The 25,578-nt window shown below is 37.0% G+C and overlaps 1 protein-coding gene across 1 annotated transcript in view; it reads right to left on the bottom strand.

Moving 5' to 3' along the window:
- Positions 1 to 25,578, bottom strand: part of RELN (reelin) — a 475,654-nt gene that overhangs the window by 225,624 nt on the left and 224,452 nt on the right. The window contains exons 12-13 of the mRNA XM_005862985.2: positions 10,715 to 10,811; positions 5,667 to 5,718 (exon numbers count right to left, since the gene is read on the bottom strand). Of these exons, the coding sequence (XP_005863047.1) occupies positions 5,667 to 5,718; positions 10,715 to 10,811 (149 nt within the window). The remainder of the gene's footprint in view (positions 1 to 5,666; positions 5,719 to 10,714; positions 10,812 to 25,578) is intronic.

Genomic DNA, 25,578 nt, shown 5'->3' with positions numbered 1-25,578 from the left:
TTCAGTAAGTTTATAGAAGAAATGAGCAATAATTCATATGAAGGTATGGAGACATCAATTTCTCCTCCCTCTGAATTAGCTGTTCTAAAAGAGTTGAGGGAGAGTTTCTTTATTGAATCAATTCCGAGTAATTAAGAAGGATATGAATTAGGCTTGAGGGAAAAACCTGCTTTTTTTTATGCCGAATGCAATATAACACCTCTTACAAGTGGCATTTTATTCATTATATGTATTTGAGGAAAAATAATGCCATATTTCTTTTCCAAATCAATCTTTCAATTTATCAGTAAGAATACCTTTTTAATTTTCTAGTTTTTATTTTAAAAAATATACTCATACAAAATGAGTAGCACTCATTTATCTCAGAGACTCTGCAGCACGTACAGTACATAAGAGAATTCAGGCTAAGAATATTTTTGTATCTCAATTTGCAAATATAAAACATTATGATTTAATCACTTTCCTCTCTCTTAAGATGATTAAAAACAATGCAGTAAAAAAATATATAGACACACACACAACACTCCAAATCTTCAGGATATTTACAAGTATCACCAAAGAAAAAATGTACTATTTCTATATATTATGGACAAATAATAGATTCCAGCTGGTTCAATGATAACAAGCTGGTAAACAAATGGATAATATTTTTGTCTACTGGCTTCACTACAAGCAGTTTTTTGGTGATTTTTCATTTCCTTCTGGGTCATGTTTTCCATTGATTGAGGTCCTCAGATCACCTCCCCAAAATCTTCTCTTGGCATGAAATGTCTGCATCACACCAATTTAGCACTTGGTAACATTCTATTATAAATGTCTCTGTAATAGGTACTTGTCACCCAGGCAAGAAATATTTATGATCAGCTACTTAGTTTGAGTCCCTGGGCTAGGGGCTGAGAATACCATGATGGACAAGACAGATTTACCTCCTAAGCCAAACTATTTGTTCTTCATGGCATATGTTTTTAAATGCTTTACCTTTCATCCCCATTTGGCTGATGAATTCTATTCATCTGAAGAAAGAAATGGGCTATATTGAACAAGTAGATATTTTTTATTGCTCAAGAGTGAAAGGGGCCATTTTTTCTGATCTCTATTGCCTATTACATAAGTTTAAAAACCTTCAGCCGGTGCAAATGAACTCTTCAGACAGCCACAATTTTACCTGACATTGCTCATAGCTGTTCCTGGCTGGTCCTTCAGCTCTAGGAGGGCACTCACATTCTCATCCTAACCTTTGCTTGTGTCACTCTGTCTCCTCACATGGAAAACTTGTGTCCTTTCCAGTGACTCATGCTGTTGGCTTTCAGAGGTTCTTTATTTTTTTTATTCTGTAACAATGCTAATTATATTGAATGAAACTATCAGTCTTGACAAGTAGATACATAGCAGGGGTCCTCAAACTACGGCCCGCGGGCCACATGCAAATACAAATATTGTATTTTCTCCCGTTTTGTTTTTTTACTTCAAAATAAGATATGTGCAGTGTGCATAGGAATTTGTTCATAGTTTTTTTTAAAACTATAGTCCGGCCCTCCAACGGTCTGAGGGATAGTGAACTGGCCCCTGTTTAAAAAGTTTGAGGACCCCTGGTCTATAGCATGCTGCCAAAGATAAGAGCCTATGGCTTTGTAGGACCCAAGTGTTGTGCCTGCCCCCTCCCCAACTTCCCTCCATCAAACCCATAAGAGCAATCCTTGCAGAGACTATAAGAGCCTAGAGACCTTTTCTACAACATTAACAATATATTAGGAACAAGCTTGGCAGACTGAGTGGTAAAAATCCCCCTTAACTTTAAGAATTCCCATGTATCCTTAGGCAACATCTATAATTCAAGAAAAAAGACTCCCTGAATTGCTGTACCCTGCAAGACCTAGCTGGGATCTGTCACCATGGGACCTGTTCACATGCCCATCTCTGCTTATCACCATCTGGCCGTTCTCTAGAGGGTTCATGCTCTGTGCTCATCCGGACCTTCGACCACACTCCCAGGTACTGTGAAAATATTTGGTTTTCTCACTTCTGTCTTTTCATTGATCAAGTTAGCTCAGATCAATGCTGGATACACAGCAAATATTCAGTGAATTCTTAAGTGGATGACAGATACAAAGCACTACTAGCACTTCCCCTGGGCACAGTGCCCTGCCTGGCAAAACAGAGTTTGGAGGCATCTGTAAGATAATGGTTTACAAGGGCACCATCTCAATTTTTTCTTCCTATCCCAAAGGAAATCTAAAGGAAATGGGTAAATGCCCCCAAGGCTACAACCATAAATTCCACAAGTTGAATCTAATGAATCAAGTGAGGATTGTAAGAGATCAATAGCTCAGCACAGAAATAGATATGAGATATTTCACTGGAATGGAAAAATGAAAAGTTCTACTGAGAACATTTTGAGACACTTTTCAAGATGATTTAGATGCTGATAACGTGATAAATTTAAGTTTATAGAACTGCATTCTTAAGATGCTTTAACTTTAAAACTCATTTAGATCAGATAGTCTGTATATTTATGTGTGTATATGTGTGTATGTGTGCAGGCATATATGATATATACATACACACGTATATATACAGACTATCTTGGGAGGGCATTGCTGCATTAGGACGATAGAGTTTATTTGAGATCCTCCTTAGTAATTCAAGAAATTTCTGTATACACATCTCTGAGGTACTTGAGACTCTTGGGTAATGTTTGTCATGTAATTGAAAATGTTTACAAGAGCAATACAAAAACATCAGAGCAATAGTTTATTCAATTATGGCTATATATGCATATAAACATAATTCACCATTGAAGCCAAAAGTAATGATAGAATCCTCTAGAAAATTTCTGTTACATCTGAATTATCACACCAAACAATAAACATCGAACATCCTAAAGGACTTCCTGCCCAGCCAGTGTGTTCCAGTGGTTGAGCGTCAACTTATGAACCATGAGGGTGCTAGTTCAATTCCCAGTCAGGGCACCTGCCCAGGTTGTAGGCTTGATCCCCAGTGTGTGTGGGGGGGGAGGGGTGGTGCAGGAGGCAGCTGATCAATGATGTTTCTATCTCTCTATCCTTCTCCCTTCCTCTCTCTTGAAAATCAATTTTTAAAAAAATATTTTAAAAAAGAACTTCCTGAAGAGTGACACTAACTCTGACAGACTATATTTAACCACATTACGAGTATAGATTTGGAGAATTCCACAATACACAAATAAATATAAAATGTTGAACTACTGATGTACAGTGTCTTTTGTAACACACTCGATATAATTTTGAACTGACTGTAAAGGCAATGGCTACCTAACTGTGGCTGCTATTTTGGTATTTGGTTATTGTGGGGCTTGTAAAGCTCAGGATGAATACACCCAATGATGACATCTTTAAAAATTGTGTGCGTGCCCCAATCTTGCCTTCATACCATCCACAGAAACACAATAATGTGACTCCAAGCACTCAGAACGAGATACACAAAACTGTTGCTGCAAAGTTCTGCCCACTATCCTCTATTTAGCACCATACACCACACAGCGAATGGTTTGCTACTACATTGTTTCTTAGCCACCCTAATCTGTTTAGTTCCCAAGAATTTTTATTCTCAAAATTCAGTAAGCAAATTTCCCAATGAAGTCCCTCAGCAGTAAGTTATAATTTCTTTCACTAAATATTTCCTGTTGCATCCCAAACAATAACATGCTAACATTTCACTTTTGATTCAAAAACTGACACTCAAAAATACTTTCTAAGTGTATTTTTTTAGTTATAAACTTGAAGGCATCTGTAAGATAATGGTTTACCATTGAGGACCCCTACTACCTACGCTTTTCACTCTCTCTCCCCCCCTCCCTCTTTCTTTCCTCCCTGACTCTGTTTCTCATCAGACTTCTAACCAAAACTTAAAATTCATGCTTTAAATAACAAATGACTCTCTGGCCTGCAGGCTGCAGCACTCGTGGGGAAATCGAGGGCTCTTGCTAGTCTCATGTTTGGGTCTAGTCCCAATACCTTGGGCAGGGTGCTTGTTCTGAGTTTTGAGTCTTGGGTACCAAACACTGTATTCTCTGATTAACGCCCCTGTTTGGCCCTTTTTCATCATCTCTATTGTTCATGGTAGAGTGCTACTGAAAAGTGAGGAAATAAAGAATCTACGCCAGCTCTACGGTATATCCTTTACTATTTACAAAAACAGACCTTTGTTTTTCCTTTAAGGAATGATAATTTAATTGGTGCTGGATCTCTCTAACCTTGAACAAAATTACAATACTGGTAGAACTGTGAGCCATGTATTTTAAAGTGGATTCTCTTGTGTTCTTTAATTGCTAGAAGATAATATTTGAAATTAATATTCATTGCTCTAACAAAAAGGAAGAATGAATACTCAGAGTACAGATAAACAGGAAACCATTACTCAGCTTACTTTTTATATTCACAGCCTAGTGAGTCTAAACATATCTGTCCTGGTTAAGGACCTCTGAGTTACTTGCCTGTCATGCTGGAGTTTTAAAACTTCATTTTTGTAGCACCAGAACTTTAAAACAACGAACTGTACTTTTTATGATTATAAAAATATCATGTGCATGCTCATGATAGAAAGCTTGCTGATAATAGATCAAAGAAAACATTCAAACGGACCCATTATTTTGTTTTGACTCATACTTTTCCTGCTGACTGCACATGGACTTCCAAATAGTCTATAAGTCGTTGTAGGTGACATTATCAATGTGCGAGGGAAATAACACACACTGTGGCCAGGCAAGCAACACATACTACATACGGAAGCTGAACCGAGATACACTGACAAAATAGTGACAACTATGTGACTGGAAGAAAATTGCTCTTAAATACAATCAACCACAGTGGGTCCCTGGCAGTGAGGACACGGATTTGTAACTAGGACTAGGAGGTCATTGAAGGAAACAGTCCTTTCACTAATGGTGGATCTCCAAAGACAGGAGGGTGCAGACGGTAGAAATTTGAGGATGCTGACCTGATCCTCGTGTCAGGAGGAGGTTTCCACGTGATGACACCAAAACCAATAAAGCCAACCTCCATCTAAAAGGCAGTATCTTTCTTTAATTAGAACATTCCCTTTGGAAACTTATAGATATTATTACTATACACCTATGAAAATTAGAGTGGAAAGTAATATGATAGACAGCAAAACTATACACACTTGATTACTGAATGCTTTGGGTAGGAATTTGTAGTTTTAATGCAAAAACACTTAAAAAATATTGCCAGATACAGTCACTTTTTAATTATCCACATCTGAATGAAACATAGATTATTTATGTCAAACATGAAGCCCTAATTGTTTCTCTCAGCCACCAAAAAATGATCTCTTTCATTACCAATCAAGTAAGAGTGCAGGAAATTGAACAGCTTTCAATCTTAATCTGAGCAAAACATAATTAGCAAGGTAATTCTGCTATAATAGGATGTTTTGGATTGTATGTATCATTTAAAATATCATTGGTCGTAGGAGAGAAGTGGGAACAGAATGTAGCATTTAAACATTTTTTTAAATTTCACTTTAAAAATGTTTTAAATTATTTACTGCAACGTTGAGACTTACTCTTCTCTAAATTTAAAAGCATTTGGCAATGTAATCCTGATGGTACACTATGATTAAAACAAACATTTCCAAGTTAAATTGCTATAATTGCTAAAATCACTTACCAATGGAAAATTGGAGTACAGAGGCTGTTGTTGTATTAAGGCCTGTGGTGATCTAGAAAAAGGAATATACCAAAATAAGACAAGATAGAGAGGAGGAGAAAATGGTGAAAGACATCCAGAGGAGGGGGGAGGGAAAAGAAGAGGAAAGGAAGAAGCCATAAACAGAGGTTGTACTTGTCCAGTGGTTAGTTTACTTTTACTGAACTGTCTGAACACAGATCTATCTTGTTTCTCTGTGGGAAACAAAGCTGTGAGATCCTGACTGAGGCACTCTTACTGTGTTTCTTACTATATCCTGAACACTGCTTGTAGGCAACCTACCAGTTCATCTTGATCTTGTGTGGGCTCTAACACAGCCCCCTCCACTCACACTATCACCTCCCCTCCATCCTCCATCAACAGATCTGGGACCCATAGCAAATGTCATAAAAAGGTTAACAACCCAAAACTGAGAGGTAAATTAAGACCAAATGAGGAGAAAAAGATTGTTTTGAAAAGTCAACAGAATTACAACAGCTAACAGGTACAGTATTTCTTTTGGGGGTGATGAAATGTTCTAAAGTTGATTGTGGCAATGGTCACATAATTTTGTGAATAAATGAAAAACTGTGAATTATACGCTTTAAAGGAATAAATTGTAGAATATGTAAAGTATTTCTCAATAAAACTGTTAACCCCCCCCCAAAAAGTAATCAAATTATGGGCCCAGAAATATCCTTCCCACACAATTCTATTATTTCCCCTTAGTTTCATAATTTTCCCCTTTCTGAAAAAGAAATGGTGCATTAATTTTTTAAAAATTTAAATTGAAAAGTTTTTTACTTATTTATTCTTCGGAGCACTGACTTTGATCCATACCAGCTCAAATGAAATGAGAATTGAGATTCTCATTTTCAACAACTCTCTTGTTGGGTTCTTGACCCTGTAAGCTAAAGTGTGGGACACCTCCCATCGCTGGACCCTAAAAAATAGAAAGTGTGTAACTGTGTTTTCACCATGGCAGCAGCAGTCGGCTGTCTTCCTTTGACCTCTTAGACGCCACAGTGACATTCTGGCCTCATCCCTGCACTTTGTTAGACCCCGTGTGATTAAGTCCACAACTGCAGGAGGGTCCGGAGATGCCCAAGGCATGAATTGCAGTGTGAATTAGTGGGCAAAAGAGTGAGCAAGCCTCTTGTTCTGCCAGATGGAGCTGAGATGTGAATATCAAAAGATTCTGCTTCTGCAACGCGTTTCGGAAAGATGAGCGTGTGCTTCACATACATGGGTTAAAAGTTAATGAAGCAGGAAGGGTGATGAGGAAAGGGGGAGGGAGGCATTGTACAAGTTGTCCAGCTATCAGTATAGGTACCAGCTCCTAGTTGCTTTTAACCCCTGCAGAAATCACTGCTGTCAAGTGTCAGAGGAAATTCTCTATTTCATCTAAATCCCTCATTATCACAGATTATCTGCTCAAGGAAAACTGGACCACCATGTCCAGGACTCTCTTTCCTGCTCCATTCCCCTCACCAGTCATGCAAGTAAAATGCACCAGTAGAATATTCTGGAAGTAATCCTTATCAAGGTTCCTTTAAAAGAAATCTGTTTGATTTTCAATGTTTTTAGAGTATGTCCAACTATTTGCCCTCACAAGTTTCCACTTGAATAATCTGATGTTAAAGTTCAATGAAGCACATGGAAATTTAAAATTTTTTTCAACAAATTTGAATGAACATTCTTCACCCCCTCTGATTTTATGTAACTGAGTAGATTCCTGGATGAGTTATGAAACACTCCTGAATATAAGTTCTTTGAAATGATGGTATTATATAAGTTAAAAGCACCATGGTTATTGCTACTGCTGGTGCATTAAATATACTAGAGAGTCCTACCTTGCTGGTGCAATAAATGATGCTTGTGTCAACTGTGTGATCAAGTCCCATAGCTGTGACCTCTGCTAGCAAACAGCAGGTTGCTTGAATTACTGCCAAATTTCAGATTACATGTGCTAACTGAGGGTGACCCTAGACTTTGATTAGTCATTGATTCTACATTTTTTCCTTCTTCACCAGGAAAGCTAAGGACTGGTAGAGTGGTTGACTCTCATTTCTGTACATTTACCCATTTAGTTTATTAGTAAAATTCTCAGCTACAAGAAAATACAGAAAAAAATGAAGAGAAAAAGATAACAAAAGCATTGCCTATAAAATCTATTCACCTATATTTTCCTCCAGTCATTATAAATTACTTATTGTTCTTGAGTTCAAATATGTAATTTTAGTCTGCAGAGCGATTAAGCCTTTATATCTGACATTCTGAAAACTAAAGGGCCTCTCAAAGGGCTTTTGGTAAATAATACAGCAACTATGAATGTCTGGCAGAGAACTTTTTTTTCCTATCAAATCTTAGTACTCTTAAACGACCAAATGGACTCCAAACTGTAGAAAATTGGTATGATACTAAATGAATCTGAAGAATTCACTGCAGGCTGAGGCTGTTTGTTCTGTACTTCTTCCTTGCAAATTTTTATTGAGTTTGATCATGTTTTAGCCCAAACTCACCCTTGTAGCTAAAAGGTATTCCCAAATATGAATAATTCAATAAATTCTTTTTTTTTAAATGGAGGGTAACATAACTAATTTTGTTTTAAACTCTGAGAAAGCACATTTTCCCTTAAAGGAGTGGGTAAGTCATTCCTCGTTAACTTTATTTCAGACTAGCGAATGAATAAAGTTAGCCGCCAGCACCAGAAATATGGAGACGTCAGTGAGCGGAATAAATGGGCGAGGGCCACACAGCAGAGCAGCAGTGAAAGCAGAGATGTACGTGTGCCTATGTGATAACAGAGGCTGCCCCTCACTAACTCTGACTAAAAAAATAAAATAAAATAAAAATAAATGAAATGGCCATTTGACTAAATTCTCAAAATGGAGATGCTCTTTTTTCATTTTAAAAGACAAAGCATTAGCCTAGTAAGGGTCTTTGCCTGTGGTTCTTTGTTTCACAACTTCAGTAAGAATTCGATTTATGAAAAAGAAGGCATATTTTTTTAAAAAGTTTGAGGCTCATAACTTCCATCTGTTCTCAGGTAGAACAGTTTTGATTGGACTCAATTCTGAAGCACCATGCAAATCTTCGAACCTGAGTAAACATAATAGCATGGTAACTAACACCCGAGTTCCTCACTTTTCATTGGATCTGTCCTCTGTCAACACAACTGGGGTAATAAGTGTATATTTGCTCCTGGGACCCTAATACAGCATACAATTATTGAAAATTAAAATTGCTACTGTGTAAAATGTGACTGTCATCCCTATCTTTGTTAATGTATCTTCATTATATTGCCTTTGAGTCCACAACACAATTTATCTTAGGGAAAGTACTTATAATGGGAATACAGATCTGCAAATGCTTTTTTTGCTTTCTTGGATGAGGAACATTATTTTGAATATTTTCCTTTTCAGTTGAAAGGCTTATCTCACATTAATTATATAACACAACTCAAGACGAGCCCATTGGATGTATAAACTCTAATGTTAAATAAATGAGGATATAGTGAAAAATCAGGATCAAATATACATGGGATCAGAGTAGACACTTTAGTTTTATGCTATAGAAATTCTTCATTATATTCTTAGATATGTTTATTTCCTATTAATCAATAGAAACAAAAAAAGAATTTGCCAAGCATTTCCATAAATATTACTGAATGGGAGAACATTCTAAAATAGGCATTTATTTTAAGCTCAATTAACTACGATAAAATTTTAATTTTGTTTTAAGGTTTAGAGAAAATTAATTCAGTCATGGTACATTATTTTAAATGTACTAGCACATCTATTTCTTTCAAGAAGTGCTGCGGTACCAGTCACATTTGTCTGCAGGAATACTGTACCACCGTGTGAGCCTTGAATTATGAGCATCTATTATTTTAATTTACATCCAATTAATTCTGTTTGTGTTCTAATTTCAACTAAAAACTCTTCAATTTATCAATGTTCTGAGGCTCGTATCTTTAATAAATTAAATGTATCCATTGCCATAAAAGGGGTACTCAAGCAGCATAAAAAAGAACCATGTTATAAAAATTAATTGACTTTCACATTTTTATAACTAAATCTTCTTTTAATTGCCTAGCTAGGTTCCTCACCGCCCCCCCCCCTTTTTCAGTATGGAAGCCAGTCATCTGACCACTTTTAAAGTTAATGAGTTTGAAATACAATGTGTGACATAGGGGTGGAAAGTATAAACTGTTATGAAAGCCCCACGATAAGGAAGATGGGGAGAGAAAAGGAGAAGCACTGAAGTTCAAGTCAAACGCAGAAAAGCAAAGCAGAAGAGATGTTGTGAGAAGAGTAGGAGGTGCAAAGGAATTGGGCCAGAATAATATAACGTTTGCCCTATATCCACTTTCAAGAATGTGAAATGAACTGCTCTTCAGGCCAAAAAGAAGAATCAAGGAACAACAGGCTCATTAGCCACGTGCTGCTGGCTCCTGGTTTCATTGTTTTCAACTGAGAATGCTCAAGTGTCATTTCACATGTAATCTAAGAAATGATCTTTGGCAAGCTAAGTCTCATCACTATTAATTAAAGGAAAGTAATGTGCTCTTGAACAATTTTGCATAAACCACAAATTTTAAGAACTGGTTTATTCACTGTACTATTTCACTTAAAAAAAATCATCAAAAGTTCTTCTGATTAGGGAACACAGTTTAAAAATCATGTGACCAAATTGCTCATCGAACATTTCTGGCTTGCGAGGAGAAAATAAATTTAGAAGTAAAACTTTATACAAGAACTTGTGAAGTCATAAATTATTTAAATATATATAGATAGATGTGTAATATATGTCATATGTCACTCATATTATGCCCATATTTCCCCTCTTTTTAGTGTGGAAGCCAGTCATTTGACCACTTTTAAAGTTAATGAATTTGAAACATGATGTGTGACATAGGAGTGAAAAATATAACCTGTTACTAAAAGCCCCATGATAAGGAAGATGTTGGCAAAAATCTTAGTAAAGATGATGTATTTGGAATAATGTACATAATAACATGTACTTACCAATTCTCTTGGACCATATGGCTCACAGAAGGTGACAGCATTGCCGTGCATAATGGCGCCGCACTGTTCTCCAATCTCACAGTTGCGACATTCAACCCTGTGGGAACACAGAATGCATCCCCGGTCTGAGAACTAAGTAGCACAAAGTGGTTTATTGCTCAGGTAAGGAAAGATGTAATAGTTATTGCTATTTAGTTCACATCAACATTTTGAGGAAAGCAAATGTATTGTGACATGTTAAGGAACCATGAAACCAGAAAGACTTAAATTTAAATCCCAATTCTTTAGTTACTTGCAGTGGTGGGTAAGTTACTTAACCTCCCAAAGTTTCAGTTTTCTCACCTGCAAAATGAGGATAATAATACCGATGTAAACTAACATAGTTATTGTGCAGATTAAATGAGAGAATGTATAAAAAATACAGAGTACAGAACCAATCTCTTAGTTCTTAATAATGGCAGATGGCATTATCAATAATTATATATAATGTATATGTCCAATACAAGGATGTCTGTAAATATTAAAAATAAGCTAAGTAATATATACTTATATAATGACCTAAAAACTGGTATCTCTGAAATCAAAAGATGTTTTACAAATTATAAATCTTTTGAGATATAATTAGTATAAATGTTTAAAATTATTGTTCGCATTGTTCTTAAATTTGCACGTCTAGAAAATATACCATGCTAAAAATAATGGAATCAGACTATATTTAATTCACTTATTAATATGAAATATACACAAATTCTAATTCAAGCCAAGTTTGGATACTGAGTTACTACATTTACTTTGCAAATGATTTAATTGTCTGCTTTATTACTGTAAAATGAAGTGCTTAATAAATCCTTAGGATTTATTATGATTATGATTTCAAAAATAAATGTATCCATGTTTTTAGTAGAAAATGGATTTATGAATATTCTAGATTTGACTTTGCATATTTACAGGAACAGTCACAATGCTCTGCATCGCAACATTTCGACCTACCATCACTACATACCTAACATGGAGAAAGATAGATCTGTTTCCTCTGTCTGAACCTCAAACCACATGAGAGCTGTATTTCATGCAGAAAGAACATTTTCAAAGACTTTCACATTCCAGGTGCCAAACATTGTGGAAAGAGCACTGTGCCCTTTGTTTGGGAGATCACTGCATTATGCTCTTTCAGCATTTTGCTAATTTTAGAGAAAGAGAGTAGGAACACCCATCAAAGTCGGAAGACAAAAGTGTGAAGAGGTGTCAGTTACCCCATAAATCCTAGAGGCAGAAGCAGAGTGAGACAGAAATTGGCAAATAATGGTATTTCCTATATGTATATTGCATGAAATAAATGATTGTTCTCATTCCAATCTTTTGAGCTGTGTTCCTACACCAGGAGATAACAATGCCAAGAACCTTTGATTTTTTATTTTGATTTTTTTGTAGAATAAACAGGGAACTATTTCTGGTAGGGAATTTACAATGCTAGCATTACAAATATCAGTAGGATTTTTAAATCTTCTCTTTTGATTACTGTGAAGCAAGATTCTAATAAATGTCCTTGACATTAGAAGAGATATAGTAGTAACTTCATAAGGGCAACATGTCTCTTGTTCACCATTTTATGCCTTGCATGTTGTATTCCATAAAAATCTGTTGAATGAATGAATGAATATAAGACAATTTCATGAACAGAACTATTATTAAGGCCTGAGGTCCAAAGCACTTAGAATAGTGCTTGGCACATAGCAAGAACAATGTAAGTGTTAGTGTCTGAGCGATTTTTATTATTACAGGTTTCCACCATTTTCATCCAGAACTGGTATATTTGTTTTTTTCCTCACAGAGAACCTATTACATGAACTTTTTACTACTGTTTTTCTATTTTTAAACTATACATTATGTTTTCCCCAAGGACTGTGATGTGATAAAAGTACAGAGACGGAGCACAAATATTATAGTGGGATTCTCACTTAGTGATATATGAGGATTTTTTGGCTACAAGTCATTGTAAAATGGCTTGAAAGAAACATCAACTTTGACAGGAAAAAAATTGAAAGAATGTTCACCTCTCAAAATGGCTATCTGCCATTTTCCCCCAGTAACTCTAAACTAAAAACATCACTGCTGATGTGAAATCCGAGGTCTAAGGTTGAAATTCCCATAGCAATAATCCTACCTATAAGTATTGATTAGCAGTCCCCAAATCAACTCTATATCAGAAAAATAATATCTGTATAAAACATATGCATTACATCTCCCTTCCCCCATAGTTTGGATTAAACAGGGTTCTGGTACAGCCTAGACACCTGTATATTGTTTAAAGGTGATTCTAGCCCTGGCTGGTTTGGCTCAGTGGATAGAGCATCAGCCTGCAGACTGAAGGGTCCCAGGTTCTATTCTGGTCAAGGGCACATGCCCGGGTTGCAGGTTCGGTCCCCAGTAGGGGGCATGCAGGAGGGAGCCAATCAATGATTCTCTCTCATCATTGATGTTTCTATCTCTCTATCCCTCTCCCTTCTTCTCTGAAATCAATAACAATATATTTTTTTAAAAAGGTGATTCTAACATAGATGGCCTACAGCCTGGCATCAGGGAAACAGTGAATAGACAACAGACGTTTGGTATGTTTGGAGAATCACTTCTATGTTGTGGAATAACAGAAATTAAAATACTAGTAAAAAAAAAAAGCAAAAAAGCAAACAGATGCAGCCTTTCTCTGCATTTGGCTTAACAATCCCTCTAGACCAGTGGTCGGCAAACTGCGGCCTCTTGAGTGTGGCTCTTCCACAAAATACCACGTGTGGGCGTGCACGTACAGTGTGATTGAAACTTCGTGGCCACACTCAAGGGGCCAAAGAGCCGCATGTGGCTCGTGAGCCGCAGTTTGCCAACCCCTGCTCTAGACCTTTCTCTTCTTCACTGTGCTTTATAGCTCCAGAAACTTAAAATAAAATTTCTAAAGGCATTTGTGCCCTGTTGAAACTTAAAGATTTAGAATTATCAATATTTAGAATTACTCACTGTGTTGCTGCTACTTGAAGGCACAATGGCTTCAACAAGGATTGCTGGAACAAATCTGTCAGCTTCCTGCCAAGGTCTTTTAAGTCCTTTCCTAGAATTTCTCACAGTCTGACTGCGATTGTCAACAAAATTTATTATAATTTAAACCTGAATGCCCATCCCACTCTTAGCTGCCAATGGCGTTATTTATTCATTCCTCATTCATTAATTCATTCTTGAAATTAACAAACTTATATTGAGGGCCCACAGGCACTGTGGTGAGCTTTAGTGGGACAAAAACAAATAAAACAGTGTGATTTCCTTCCAGGAGGAAAGGCAGAGAAACAAGCACACAATTGCAATATAGGGTGCCAATGCAATGATAGCTATTCATTTCATTCAATTATGTACCAGGTACCCCAAAGCCCATTAAAATCTCTCAACCACTCGATAAGATAGCTGTCTGTGTCATTTTCCTAATAACTGAGCTTCAGAGAAGTTAAGCATTTGCTCAAGTCACACAGTTGTGATTTGGACCAAGTGCTTGCTAATTCCAACAACCCTCACATTTTCCATAGCTCCTCATTCCTCATAGCAGGAGTACACTGGCTGTGGTGGTACCTAACTCAGACTGAGGAAGAAAGGGAAAGCTCCCAAAGGAGGTGGTCCCAGAACTGGTCCTGAATGAGAACTAGTTACCCAAGCAAAGAAGAAAGGTGAGTTGTGATCGGGCACAAAGAATGCAGAGATTATGACACACAGGAACTGCCACTTCAGTGCATTAGTATGGTTGGAATTATACTGGTTCATGAAGAAGGTGGCGAGGGATGGGGCTGGAAAGTGGGAAACAGTACATGAAAGGCTTCATGGACCAATTACCAAGTAATAGGTACTGTACTAAAAACTCTACAAATAATGCCTCATTTAATTTATGTAAAACCCCTCCCTCTATTTTTTATCCTCATTAACTGAGACTTAGAGATATTAAATGATCGTCCAAGGTTGCACTGCTTGAAGTTACAGAACTGGAATTCAAGCTCCCAATATCCAACTCCCGTTGTCATGATACAAACCCAACTTTCAGGAAAATTTCTCCAGCACATGATGGATTGGAGGTAGAAAAGACAGGACTACTGATGTAACACAAGCAAGACATAATAGTGCTTGAGATAAGGTGGAAGTGGAGAAAAGTGGGCACACTCTAAAATATTGCTATTCAATGGAAATATTAATGTGAGCCACATGTCATTTTCAACTTGCTAATGGCTACACTAAGAAATATAAAGGAACAGGTGAAATTAATTGTAATAATATTTAATATATTTAAATTACATGTTAACATTTAATTAATGTAAAATTATTAATGACATAGTTTATATTCTCTGTTCATAATAAGTCTTCAAATTGTGAGGTATATTTTACACTTACAGCACACCTCTGTTCTGACCAGTCACATTTCAAGTGCTCAACAGCCATGTGACTAGTGGCTACCATATTGGACAGCGTGACTCTAGAGAATTACAAAGCTTAGAGATTGCTCTCTGGTTATGCTGACAACTGGAGATGCCCAGCTAACAATGATTATTATATAGTATGTATCTGAACTTCAGAGAAAGATCAGCACTGACATGACAGCTTAGGATATGGTTGAAATCATAGGAGTGCATATTATTGGGGGTCAGGGGAAAGAGGGAGATACACAAAGTGAGAAAGGAAGCAGTTCAAAATGGATTTCTGGGAAAGAAATCATATTGTCCATAGCCTGGTTTCTGGAAAGCTCTAACCATCATCATGACCCTTCAAAGTGTATCAATCTGAGCCTATCCCCTCTTACTTTCCCATGACTATTGGCCATGGATTAATTTATACTCATGTTCCTAACCATCTGTGCTGCCCATCAAGGTGACTTTCCTAATACTGACTCTATGACATGAACTTCTGAATATTTTTCTATCATTAAATGTAAGGATTGTATAACCATACACATGAATGCCATTACCATAAAGAAAAAGATAAATCATAATTTCATGATGAACACAAAGATCTTGATGGAGGTCAGGTAGTACAAAGGGCAACTAGTAGCCATGGTTTCACAGAAGAAACTAGTGATCCATGTCAGAAAGACAAGGTAGGTTTAAAAAACCTACAGGTAGAAATAAACATCCATGCTCCAAGAAAAATAATTCCCCAGAATTTAGAATAATATCTAAGTGCTCTTAAAGTCCTATGCTCCTCTCTTTCTCAAATTGCCTGTGTCTAACAATTTAACTTGTTGAGTAGAGTTAGGTACTAACCCAATGGGTGTTCTTTATGAATAATACTAGTGGTCTGAAGTCCTATTCTCCCCTATAGAAAAGTTATAGGAGTTCTTAAGAACTGGGGTTCAATTTGTTGAATGATGACAGGTCCAGTATTTTCAGGCTCAGAAAGGAAAAATGCTGATTGTTCCTAACATTTAAACTGTCGCCTCACAATTTAATTTTCTCAGGAAAATAATGGGCTTTGTAAAGCTAGATAACATATTCTTCAGAGATTGGTGGAAAGAAGGGAGTTTTAAATAATCCCAGTTACAAACTTTTGTTTTTCAATTTAAAAAGGAATGTGACCCCCTAGGCTATGAATTAGAAATGAATTGCTTCTCTGCCTAATAAGAAAAGTAATACTGAATATCATTCTAATCTAAAACAAAACAAAAAAACTTCCCACTCCTTTTTTCCCCCCGATATGAAAAACAGAGCATAAGAATCTGATAAATACCATGGCACATCATACAAATCACCTCTCTGCCATGAATGGTATGATTAAAAGACATTTTAATGGAAATGCTTGCTATCCCCAAAGACCATGCAAAGCCTGAATTTGTTAAACCCTCGTCGAACCTATATATCACACACTTAGGTTCCACATGAAGCTAATCTATTACTAGAGTTCACAGATCATTGCACGTTCGAGTCAGAGGGCACCTAAAATATCACCGAGTCTCATCGCCCCTTCATTTTACAAATGATGGAACAGAAACAGAATTCAGGTTTCTTGGCTCCTTGTACAATATTCTTGCCATTGCACTTTAATGGAGCCAGAACAGAACTCTGATTTTATAAAAACAGTGTGCAATTAAAGAGTCTGTCACCATTTTTACTGTCAGCGTTTATTCTGAAAAGCTACAATGACTTTTCTTAGTGTTTTTCTTTTATAAAAGGATTTCATTTTGCTAGTGAAAATGTACAAAAATAAAATAAAAACATTATGGACTTCATAGAAAATGTTAAGAATGAATTTGCTGGACTGGAATACATAATCAAATTCAATATTTCCAAATATTTCTAAATAGTTTTTATATATACACTTTAACACCATCATTTTTTCACCAGCAAAAATATAAAAGAATCAGTAAATATAAAGGCAGGTACTTGCTGACCAACACAACTAGGGTCAAGCCATAAACATAAAAGAAAAAGAAATGCTTTGAACCAGTTTTGTTTTTCACTATTACAAGCTCCTTGGCAGTTTAGAAATTGTTATTTTGGTGTTAATTCTCTATCTTTGTTTTTTATTATTTAGGTGACTGGGGCTTTTACTAGTATTTGTCTGGGATAAAGTGATATGCATTTGTGCTGTAGAGAGCACACTTATAAAGGTATAATTACGTTTTCAGTCCTGATTTTGAAATTATTAAGCTGGAAAACAAGCCAAGGCACCCTTTGAGGACACACAGAGGAAGATAAAGTGAAATGTCTCTGGAGTCCAGGGGCCCCACCTACCGTGGTGACTTACAAGGGACTTTCAGGATACAGGGCAGAGCAGGTAGATTAATGAGAAAATTGGGCTCCTTCTCACAACTGGAGATTTATGAATGGATGGTGGTGACATCATCCTGATAACAATAAATAAATAACTGAAATATCATTTCCTCAAGAGCAGTCTAATTACATGGCTCATTCTTCTGATCAGATCAGAGGGAAATCACTCAGCCTTTAGTCAGGCACGCTGCTGAAACAAGTTAATCACCTGGAAACTCGCTGACAATCAGTTACCATCAAATTCTCATTTGAGATGCATGCTGTTTGCCCCAAGACGGAGGACACTGTATTATCTGTTCATAATTTATTGCCTCTGAAGGAGGAGTCAGTGTCTGGGACTCAACCTCAGAAGAAGCAATCTGGCATTCAACAAGCCAGAATTGTCTATTCACCAGCATTTCTGAATGGAGATCTTAAAATAATTTCCATATTGTTTCTGACTATAAAAAGTACTTATAATTTTCCTGACCCAAAGATAACACGTCTCTTCCCCCAGGTATAGCCGACACTGATACTGACAAAATCTGATGTGTGAGCTTGCAAGGCCAGGACAGATGAAGGATAGTGAATCCACCAAAGTAAAGAGGACCCAGTGGGCCATTTGGTAGCGGGGCACTCAGCTGACTTCTTCTGGAGACATTGGAGCTCCTTGTACTTTCCATTCAAACCTCAACAACCAGAACACTCAACTTTTGCCCATAGACAGTTTTATGATAAAGAGGGCATGACTACTTGTAAAAGACCAAGCTCTTTAAAAAATCTATTCTCTTTGTAAATGTGGAATATTTTCAGAAAAAACAGCAAGGAAAATTCACTCTATAAGACTGAGAATAATATCACCTTCAATGATGTCATGACTTATTTCTAAGGAGCTAAAACATGCTCCAAAGGTGAAAATTACAAACTCCGTTTATAGCTCACTCTTTCTTCTTACTTCTCACTGAGGAAGGTAAGAAAAATCTTCTTATTTCACTAAGGAGTTTTAAATTTGATCTTTCTTTTGTTAACACGTACAATGACAAATAGCATTCGAGCTAAAATAACCCTCTAATATGCTACTACTACATACAATATTCTGACCTCCCACTATGGTGAATTCTACTACATGCTGCTTGAAGAAATATTTTCTCACTCTTTCAAATGTACTTGACACTTAATTCCACCAAGCGAGCTCTTGTTTCTGTCATCTAAAACAGAGATTAAAGAAGGAAATAATACGCCTCCAGATTCATACCTTATTTTATTAGTGGGCCACCTCTGGATAACCCCTCTATTGCATGTAAAGCTTTATCCCACAGCAATTACATCATATAAGAAAAGTGAGGGAAGGAAGCAAGAGAGGAAGGTTAGAGAAGAATTTTGTAATAAGAGAATAAACTTATTAACAAAAGAGAAGAGAGAATGAGAGATGGTGGAACAAGAGGGAAGGAGTGAGAGAAAAAGTAGAAAAGATGCACATAAGATCAGAATATTGGACCATCAAACCCCGTAGACCAAATTCTAATTCTGCAACCTCAAAATACACTGATATATAATTGGTTCTAGCAAAGATATGTCATCAGAGAAAATATTTTGCCCGATTGTTCTCATTATTCACAATCTCCCTTAGTAACTTGCTCTTGAAAAAAATGTAAGGTTTATGCTCCATGTTCCATCAGTTAACCCTATTAGAGCATATGTTTTCTAAATGATTATCATTACAAAAACTATCTCTTGAGAATCCCTCAGCAGTGGTATGGAGACTTGGGTGTCCATGGCTAGGTGCTCCCCTTCACCCAGCGCTATCTCCCACGCTTACTGCCCATAGGCCTGTTGGACAACGAGCCACGTTTATGTACTTTTATCCAGTTTCTTTCTCAGGGACAATGTTCATCAATCTTACTTTTTTCTGATTACCTTGAAACTGCACTTAATTGTGATTCTCATACTTGGCTAATAAATTGAGTCCCGTTTTTATTATTTATGGGGAATCCAAGACACTAAAGAACTACGAAGTCGTTTTACTGTTGGCTTGACTTCTTTTCTCTTTTGGGCTAGGCTATTATCACGGACTAAAACTCCAGCTGGCATAACTCAACCCCCATCCTAAAATCTGTCTTTTCATATTCTCTGTTGAGTCAATTATATTTGTCAAAGAAAATTACCTTTAATGAGCCAAATTACCAATCTTTTTGCTCCATTTCAGGATAACCGCTCCAATAAATTAGCATTTTCAAGAAAATACCAAATGAAGCAGTAATTTGAGATCTCTATTTCTCTGACCTTGTAGTCTTTTTTTGTTTGTTTGTTTTTATTTTTTATTGATTTCAGAGAGGAAGGGAGAGGGAGAGAGAGATAGAAACATTAATGATGAGAGAATCACTGATTGGCTGCCTCCTGCACACCCAACACTGGCGATCGAGTCCACAACCTGGGCATGTGCCCTGACTGGGAATCAAACTGTGACCTCCAGGTTCACAGGTCGACGCTCAACCACTGAGCCATGCTGGCCAGGCTGACCTTGTAGTCTTATCTTTTACCTGTAAAAGTGGAAATGTTCTAGTCTTTTCTTGATTCAAGCAATCCTATGCAATGCCAGCCAATGGCTTTAGCTTCTTTAGCTGTAAATTGTGGGCTTTCTGTATGATAAAGCGACTAACAACTGACAGTGGTCTTCACGTACCAAAGGACCTGAAACAACTTCATTTGCGTCTTTCTTCTTGATGTCTCATCTCCCTGTTGGCATCACAACTTACTCATCTCAGATGCTCCTTCTGCGGAGTGACTCCTGTTCTTCCCTGATCTCTGCTAACAAGGACATCTCTGCTATCATTATTGTGCTGGATGGGGAACATCTGTTGTCCTCTAGTTGCCATTTATCATCATGTTTTGTAAAAGTCCCAAGTTTCCCACTAGAACGTCAGAGCCTAGTGATGTTATAACTGTGTATGTCTTCTGTGATCATCAGAAAACAAGCATTAAAGGGATAATCTGCTAAGCCACACAAAGATTCCTCCTTGATTTTGTAATTGCTAGGAGTATAAAGATACTTCTTAAGAAAACTTAAACAGTTTTTAAGAATTCATTCACGTTTTAGTTCCTTTAACTCTCTCTCTTTAAACTCCAAGTTATGAAACAGAAATGTCTATTTCATATTTTTTCTCATTGTTTTTCTTAATTATTGAAAAATCTTATTGAGTAAATTTGTACACAGTGAAACACATAGATCTTAAGCTTTGACAAATGCACACATCTATGTAACCCATGCTCTCTCATGATATATAATATGTTTATTACCACAGAAAGCTCCTCATGGCCCTTTCCAGTAAATCCCCCATCCCTGAAATAACCACTGATTTAATTTCTATCACTTTAAGTAAGTTTGCCTAATCTATAAATGAAACCACACAGTAAAAACTAGTTTGGGCCTGGCTTCTTGCATTTAACATAATATTTTAGAGGTTCAGCCTTGTTGTTTCAATTATCAATAATTCATTCCTTTTTATTGCTCAGTAGTATTCTATTGTATGAGTTTATTACTGTTTATTAATTCTGTCATTGATGGATGCCTGAGATTTTCCCAGTTTTGCTACCAGGTACATTTCCTTTTAATAAAAAAATTAATTCTCTCCATTCATATGCAATACTGGCAGTGTTAATATCATATTAAAATAATTTAATTGGTCCTAGCTGGTTTGGCTCAGTGGATAGAGTGTCGACCTGCAGATTGAAAGGTCCCAGGTTCGATTACAGTCGGGACACATGCCCGGATTGCGGGCTCAATCTCAAGTAGGGTGCATGCAGGAGGCAGCCGATCAATGATTCTCTCTCATCATTGATGTTTCTCTCTCTCTCCCTCTCCCTTATTCTCTGAAATCAATAAAAATATATTTAAAAACACACACACACAAGCCACAGGCCCCTGGCTGTGCCTATTATTTAAAAAACAATTAATTAATTGATTAAATAATTTAATTCATAAAAAAGAACTATGAAGGTGTGGTTGGTGAAAGTAGCAGATGCTTAAGTGAAATGTTAATGAGATAAAGCATATTTGCAAGTCTTTACATAGCTTCTAAAGTTAGTTACATGAGGTTTTTCTTCTCACTTTTTGGCGGGGGCGGGGGGGCGTGTTGGAGGGTTGTCTCTATATATGAATAAATACTGATCCTCTCCATCATCAGTAATGCAATTGTATTGAACATACTTGATAATGGGGCGCTGTCAGCAGTGCTGATAAACTGGTGTGGCTCCATCCATACTCTCTCTCACTCCCTTGGGTTCAGTGACACATTTGAAATGATGAAGTTACTGTTGTAACTTCAGAGGTTCTAGTATACCTGTGTGTGGACCAGCATCTGGGCAAAGTTAAGGTGAAAAAGCTTCACTCTCATCAAATCTGAGCCACCACTATATTCCCATGAAGGGCTTTTGTTGTTCTCTTTACTTGTAAGTTTACTTCTCAGCTCTCATTTCAACAAAGCAATCAGAACCCACTGGGAGAGTGGGAAGGTAAAGGGCCACTTCCTTATCAGGGCCCAGAGAGACTTGGGGGCAAACAGCAAAAGCATTCTATGCTCTGCATTTCAAGGAGGCAGAAGGACCAAAGCTTCTTGACAGCACACCAGAGCATAGCATCACAAAGAGGCCCACAGTCCAGGTCCAGGAGCAGCAGAACAATTCCATGCCCTTAAGCAGGGCTCAAAACAGAGCCACTGGCCAGAAGGAGTGGACAGGAAAGGGATGAAGGCTATCTGCGTGGACCAGTCACCACAGACTAGATGAGCTGGGGAGGACTCAGTGAGTATCTGCAGGAACAGATGACTAGAGAACCTCTGGCTTTTGCACTAATAATTCATCTGAAACTTAGATACAACATCAGAAAAATGGGAGAGGGCAAGCCAAAGTTGACTGAAATTAAGTTTCCATCACTGGGGGACAATAAAAAGAAATTAAGTTGGGTTATGAAAGAATAAAGAACATTTTATTTCTCTGATACCCAAGTTTGTGAACAGAATTCATAATTGCTATGCCTGTGTGAGCACAAGCAACTTTGGGAGGACTAGCAGAAAATGAACAGTGTTGCCTTCGGGGGAAGGGGACATAGGTCTAGTGTGGGAGCAAGACTTACTTGCATTATTTTCTTGAACTTTTCACTAAGTATACATATTACTTTTTAGATCAAATCTAATATTTAAACTAAGGAGATAGACAGTACATTCAATATTGAGCTGGTGTAACAAACTTTCTTGGTTCTATTCCAACTGCTGTCACACACTTGGAATAGTTACTTGGCTGTTATGTTCATTCATAGTAATAGTAGTATCATTTTGTTCTCCTTATTTTTATGTATAGTCATTTGTACATGAGATAAGAAACTTGGATGTCAAGAATTGCATGAAATAGAGAGAAAGAAAGTTCATTTCATTAGATAACGTTGAGCGAAGCAAATACGTTATGCGTGATTAACTTTTAAACTGATCTACCTCTCCATCATTGTATAGACATGACTTAAGCTTCTTAATTTCTCTTTTTGATTGTCCTAAAAAGTTGCAAATTAAACAATGTATAGGATGCTTTTTGAACCATATGGAAGAAACATGCTCATAAAAGTAGCACATGTTTCTCTTGCGGAAAATTACTTGGTGATGCATTTAGTCATGGGACTCTGGCCAAAGGCAGCACACCGGCACTTCGTTTCTGCCTGTGGCAGTGGCACACGGATGGTGCTGGCAGCAAGGACCCTCCTTCCACGCTGCCACAAAGTCACCCAGTGGCCTCTAATTTCGCGGGCTGAAGAGAATCAAAGGCAATATCATAAGGAACAAAACTCACATGCCAATATGTGTACAAGAAAACAGAGATTTCAGGAGAGTGAAGTTAGAAAACAAAAGTTGGCTTTGTTATTACTTTATTGAAAATATTTCCTGAGATATCTGATTTTACTCGGTTCTGGTTTCTGGCTTTAGGGAGTTTATGTCTATTTTTAAGGGGTTTCAGGCATCCAATACCTCTTTTTCCCTTCTCTATGATTCTGCCATACTAAATTTTCATTATACTCCAAATGCCATACAATACAGATATATTTAATTTGATGTCTATTTTTCATCCAAATGCAACAAGGGAAGACTTGGAGACTCATTTAAGTAATCTGGTTGAAGATAATGTAAATAATAATGATTTTTGTTCATACCTAGGCATAAAAGAGATAAGGAGACCAATGTGCAAATATACCACAGGAGGAAGAAAGAAGGGAAGAGGGAGAGGAAGAGAAGGGAGGGGAAAGAGAAAGGGAAGGGGGGAGGGGGGAGGAAGGGAGTAGGGAAGGAAAGAGAAAATGAGGGAGGGAGCTAACTAGTATTGAGCACCTATAGTGCACCAGGCATGGTGCCAGACCTCTTCAGACTTACCAGTCTTTAAAACAGCGCTCTAAGGACAGTATTAGAGGAAGAGAAGGGAGGGGAAAGAGAAAGGGAAGGGGGAAAGGAGGGAGTAGGGAAGGAGAGAGAGAATGAGGGAGGGAGCTAACTAGTATTGAGCATCTATAGTGCACCAGGCATGGTGCCAGACCTCTTCAGACTTACCAGTCTTTAAAACAGCGCTCTAAGGACAGTATTAGTCTTACTTTTACTGACCAGACAATGCAGCTCAGAGAGGTGAGCAAGGCTTTTGCTTTTCTCAAGGTACCCAGCTGGCAAGTGCCTAGTTCAAGAGTCAAACCAGACTGGCCTGACCTCAGAAACCCTGACACCTTTTGTTCAACAAAGTCATCTCTCAAATGATGAGAGATTCATAGTTTGGGTTCTTGCTTTGTTTTGTAGTTTGTTTGTTTATCTGAAAGAGGCTAGATGAAAGAGCTGGTGGGCAATAAGGGATAAAGTGAATTTACTCTGAAGCATATTTGATAGAAGACAGAAGTATGTGGCTTTTTAGAGTTAATAAAAGGTTTTTTTAAAAGGCAGGGAAAACCATACCTTAAATAAAAGGGACACAAAATCCATAACTCTGGTCAGGAAATCATAGATCAGTCATGAAAATGGGTGAAGCAAAATCAATCACGTTTCATCGATTTTAAAAACAACAGAATTTGAACTACATAAAAGTCACATTTTGTATTTGTCAGGAAAACTCACTGAAGAAAATGAATTAGCTTGACAGAAATGAACTTGCCTTGAAAGAAACAAATCATCCGATAACATCTACATTAATGGAATATGAAAAAGCCAAGTGTCAGGAGAAGTAGAGAATTCTTCCTGGGTAAAAGCTGTGCTTAGAAAGTTTTTGGTGTTCGGTGTTTTTGTTTTCTTTTGAGGTGTTTTTTTTTTGCCTTTTATTAATAAAGAGTTTCAATTTATTTTAAGAAATTTAATTTAGGTTATGTTCATATGAAGGTGAAATTTTGTTGATAAATTATTTCTTTAAATTGCATATAAATTATGAGACTTTATGGCTGTCTAGTCTGATTCTGTTCATATATTTATACTATATAGATCTATACTTCCTTCTAGAAAAGACATAAAAAGTTCCTCTTTCCAGTGTTTAAGCAGCAACACTCTCTATATGTCATCTGCTACTCTCAGGTCAAGGGCTTCTTCCAAGAAATGTTTTTATTGTTTTCTTTACTAAACTATAAATTACCTGACAGAAAAAAACATATCTGCCTTTAATTCACTGTATAAAGAAAATAATTATTGCTTAATATTTGTTGCACAGAAACAGAAATGGATATCATATGGTGACATTTGAGGATAAAATGGTTATTCTCTTCCTAGTCTGAGTATTGCTTGGATTTTGGTTGCAGCGTGAAAGTTTACATTAGATCTTCTACTTTATCTTGAACTCATAATTGTGTATACAAAAACACTGAGTATCACAGAAAATCCACATTCAGATATTCTCTTAAATTGTGCAGACTGATTGTAGCTCTGGGTGGACAGGCCTGTTTATCCAAAGTCAGCAAAGATACAATTGCCAACAAATTCATGCATCCATGTATGTATTCAACAAGTTTCTATATTAAAAATAAATTTAATGTTTTCCATCACCATTTATCTCCCCTATACCCTCTTCCACCTCCATTCCCATCTCCCATCCCCC

The sequence above is a fragment of the Myotis brandtii genome, unplaced genomic scaffold, assembly GCF_000412655.1.
Source record: "Myotis brandtii unplaced genomic scaffold, ASM41265v1 scaffold17, whole genome shotgun sequence".
NCBI lineage: Eukaryota > Metazoa > Chordata > Mammalia > Chiroptera > Vespertilionidae > Myotis > Myotis brandtii.
Note: the sequence above shows the minus strand (reverse complement) of the source record. Positions and strands in the feature narration are given on the sequence as shown.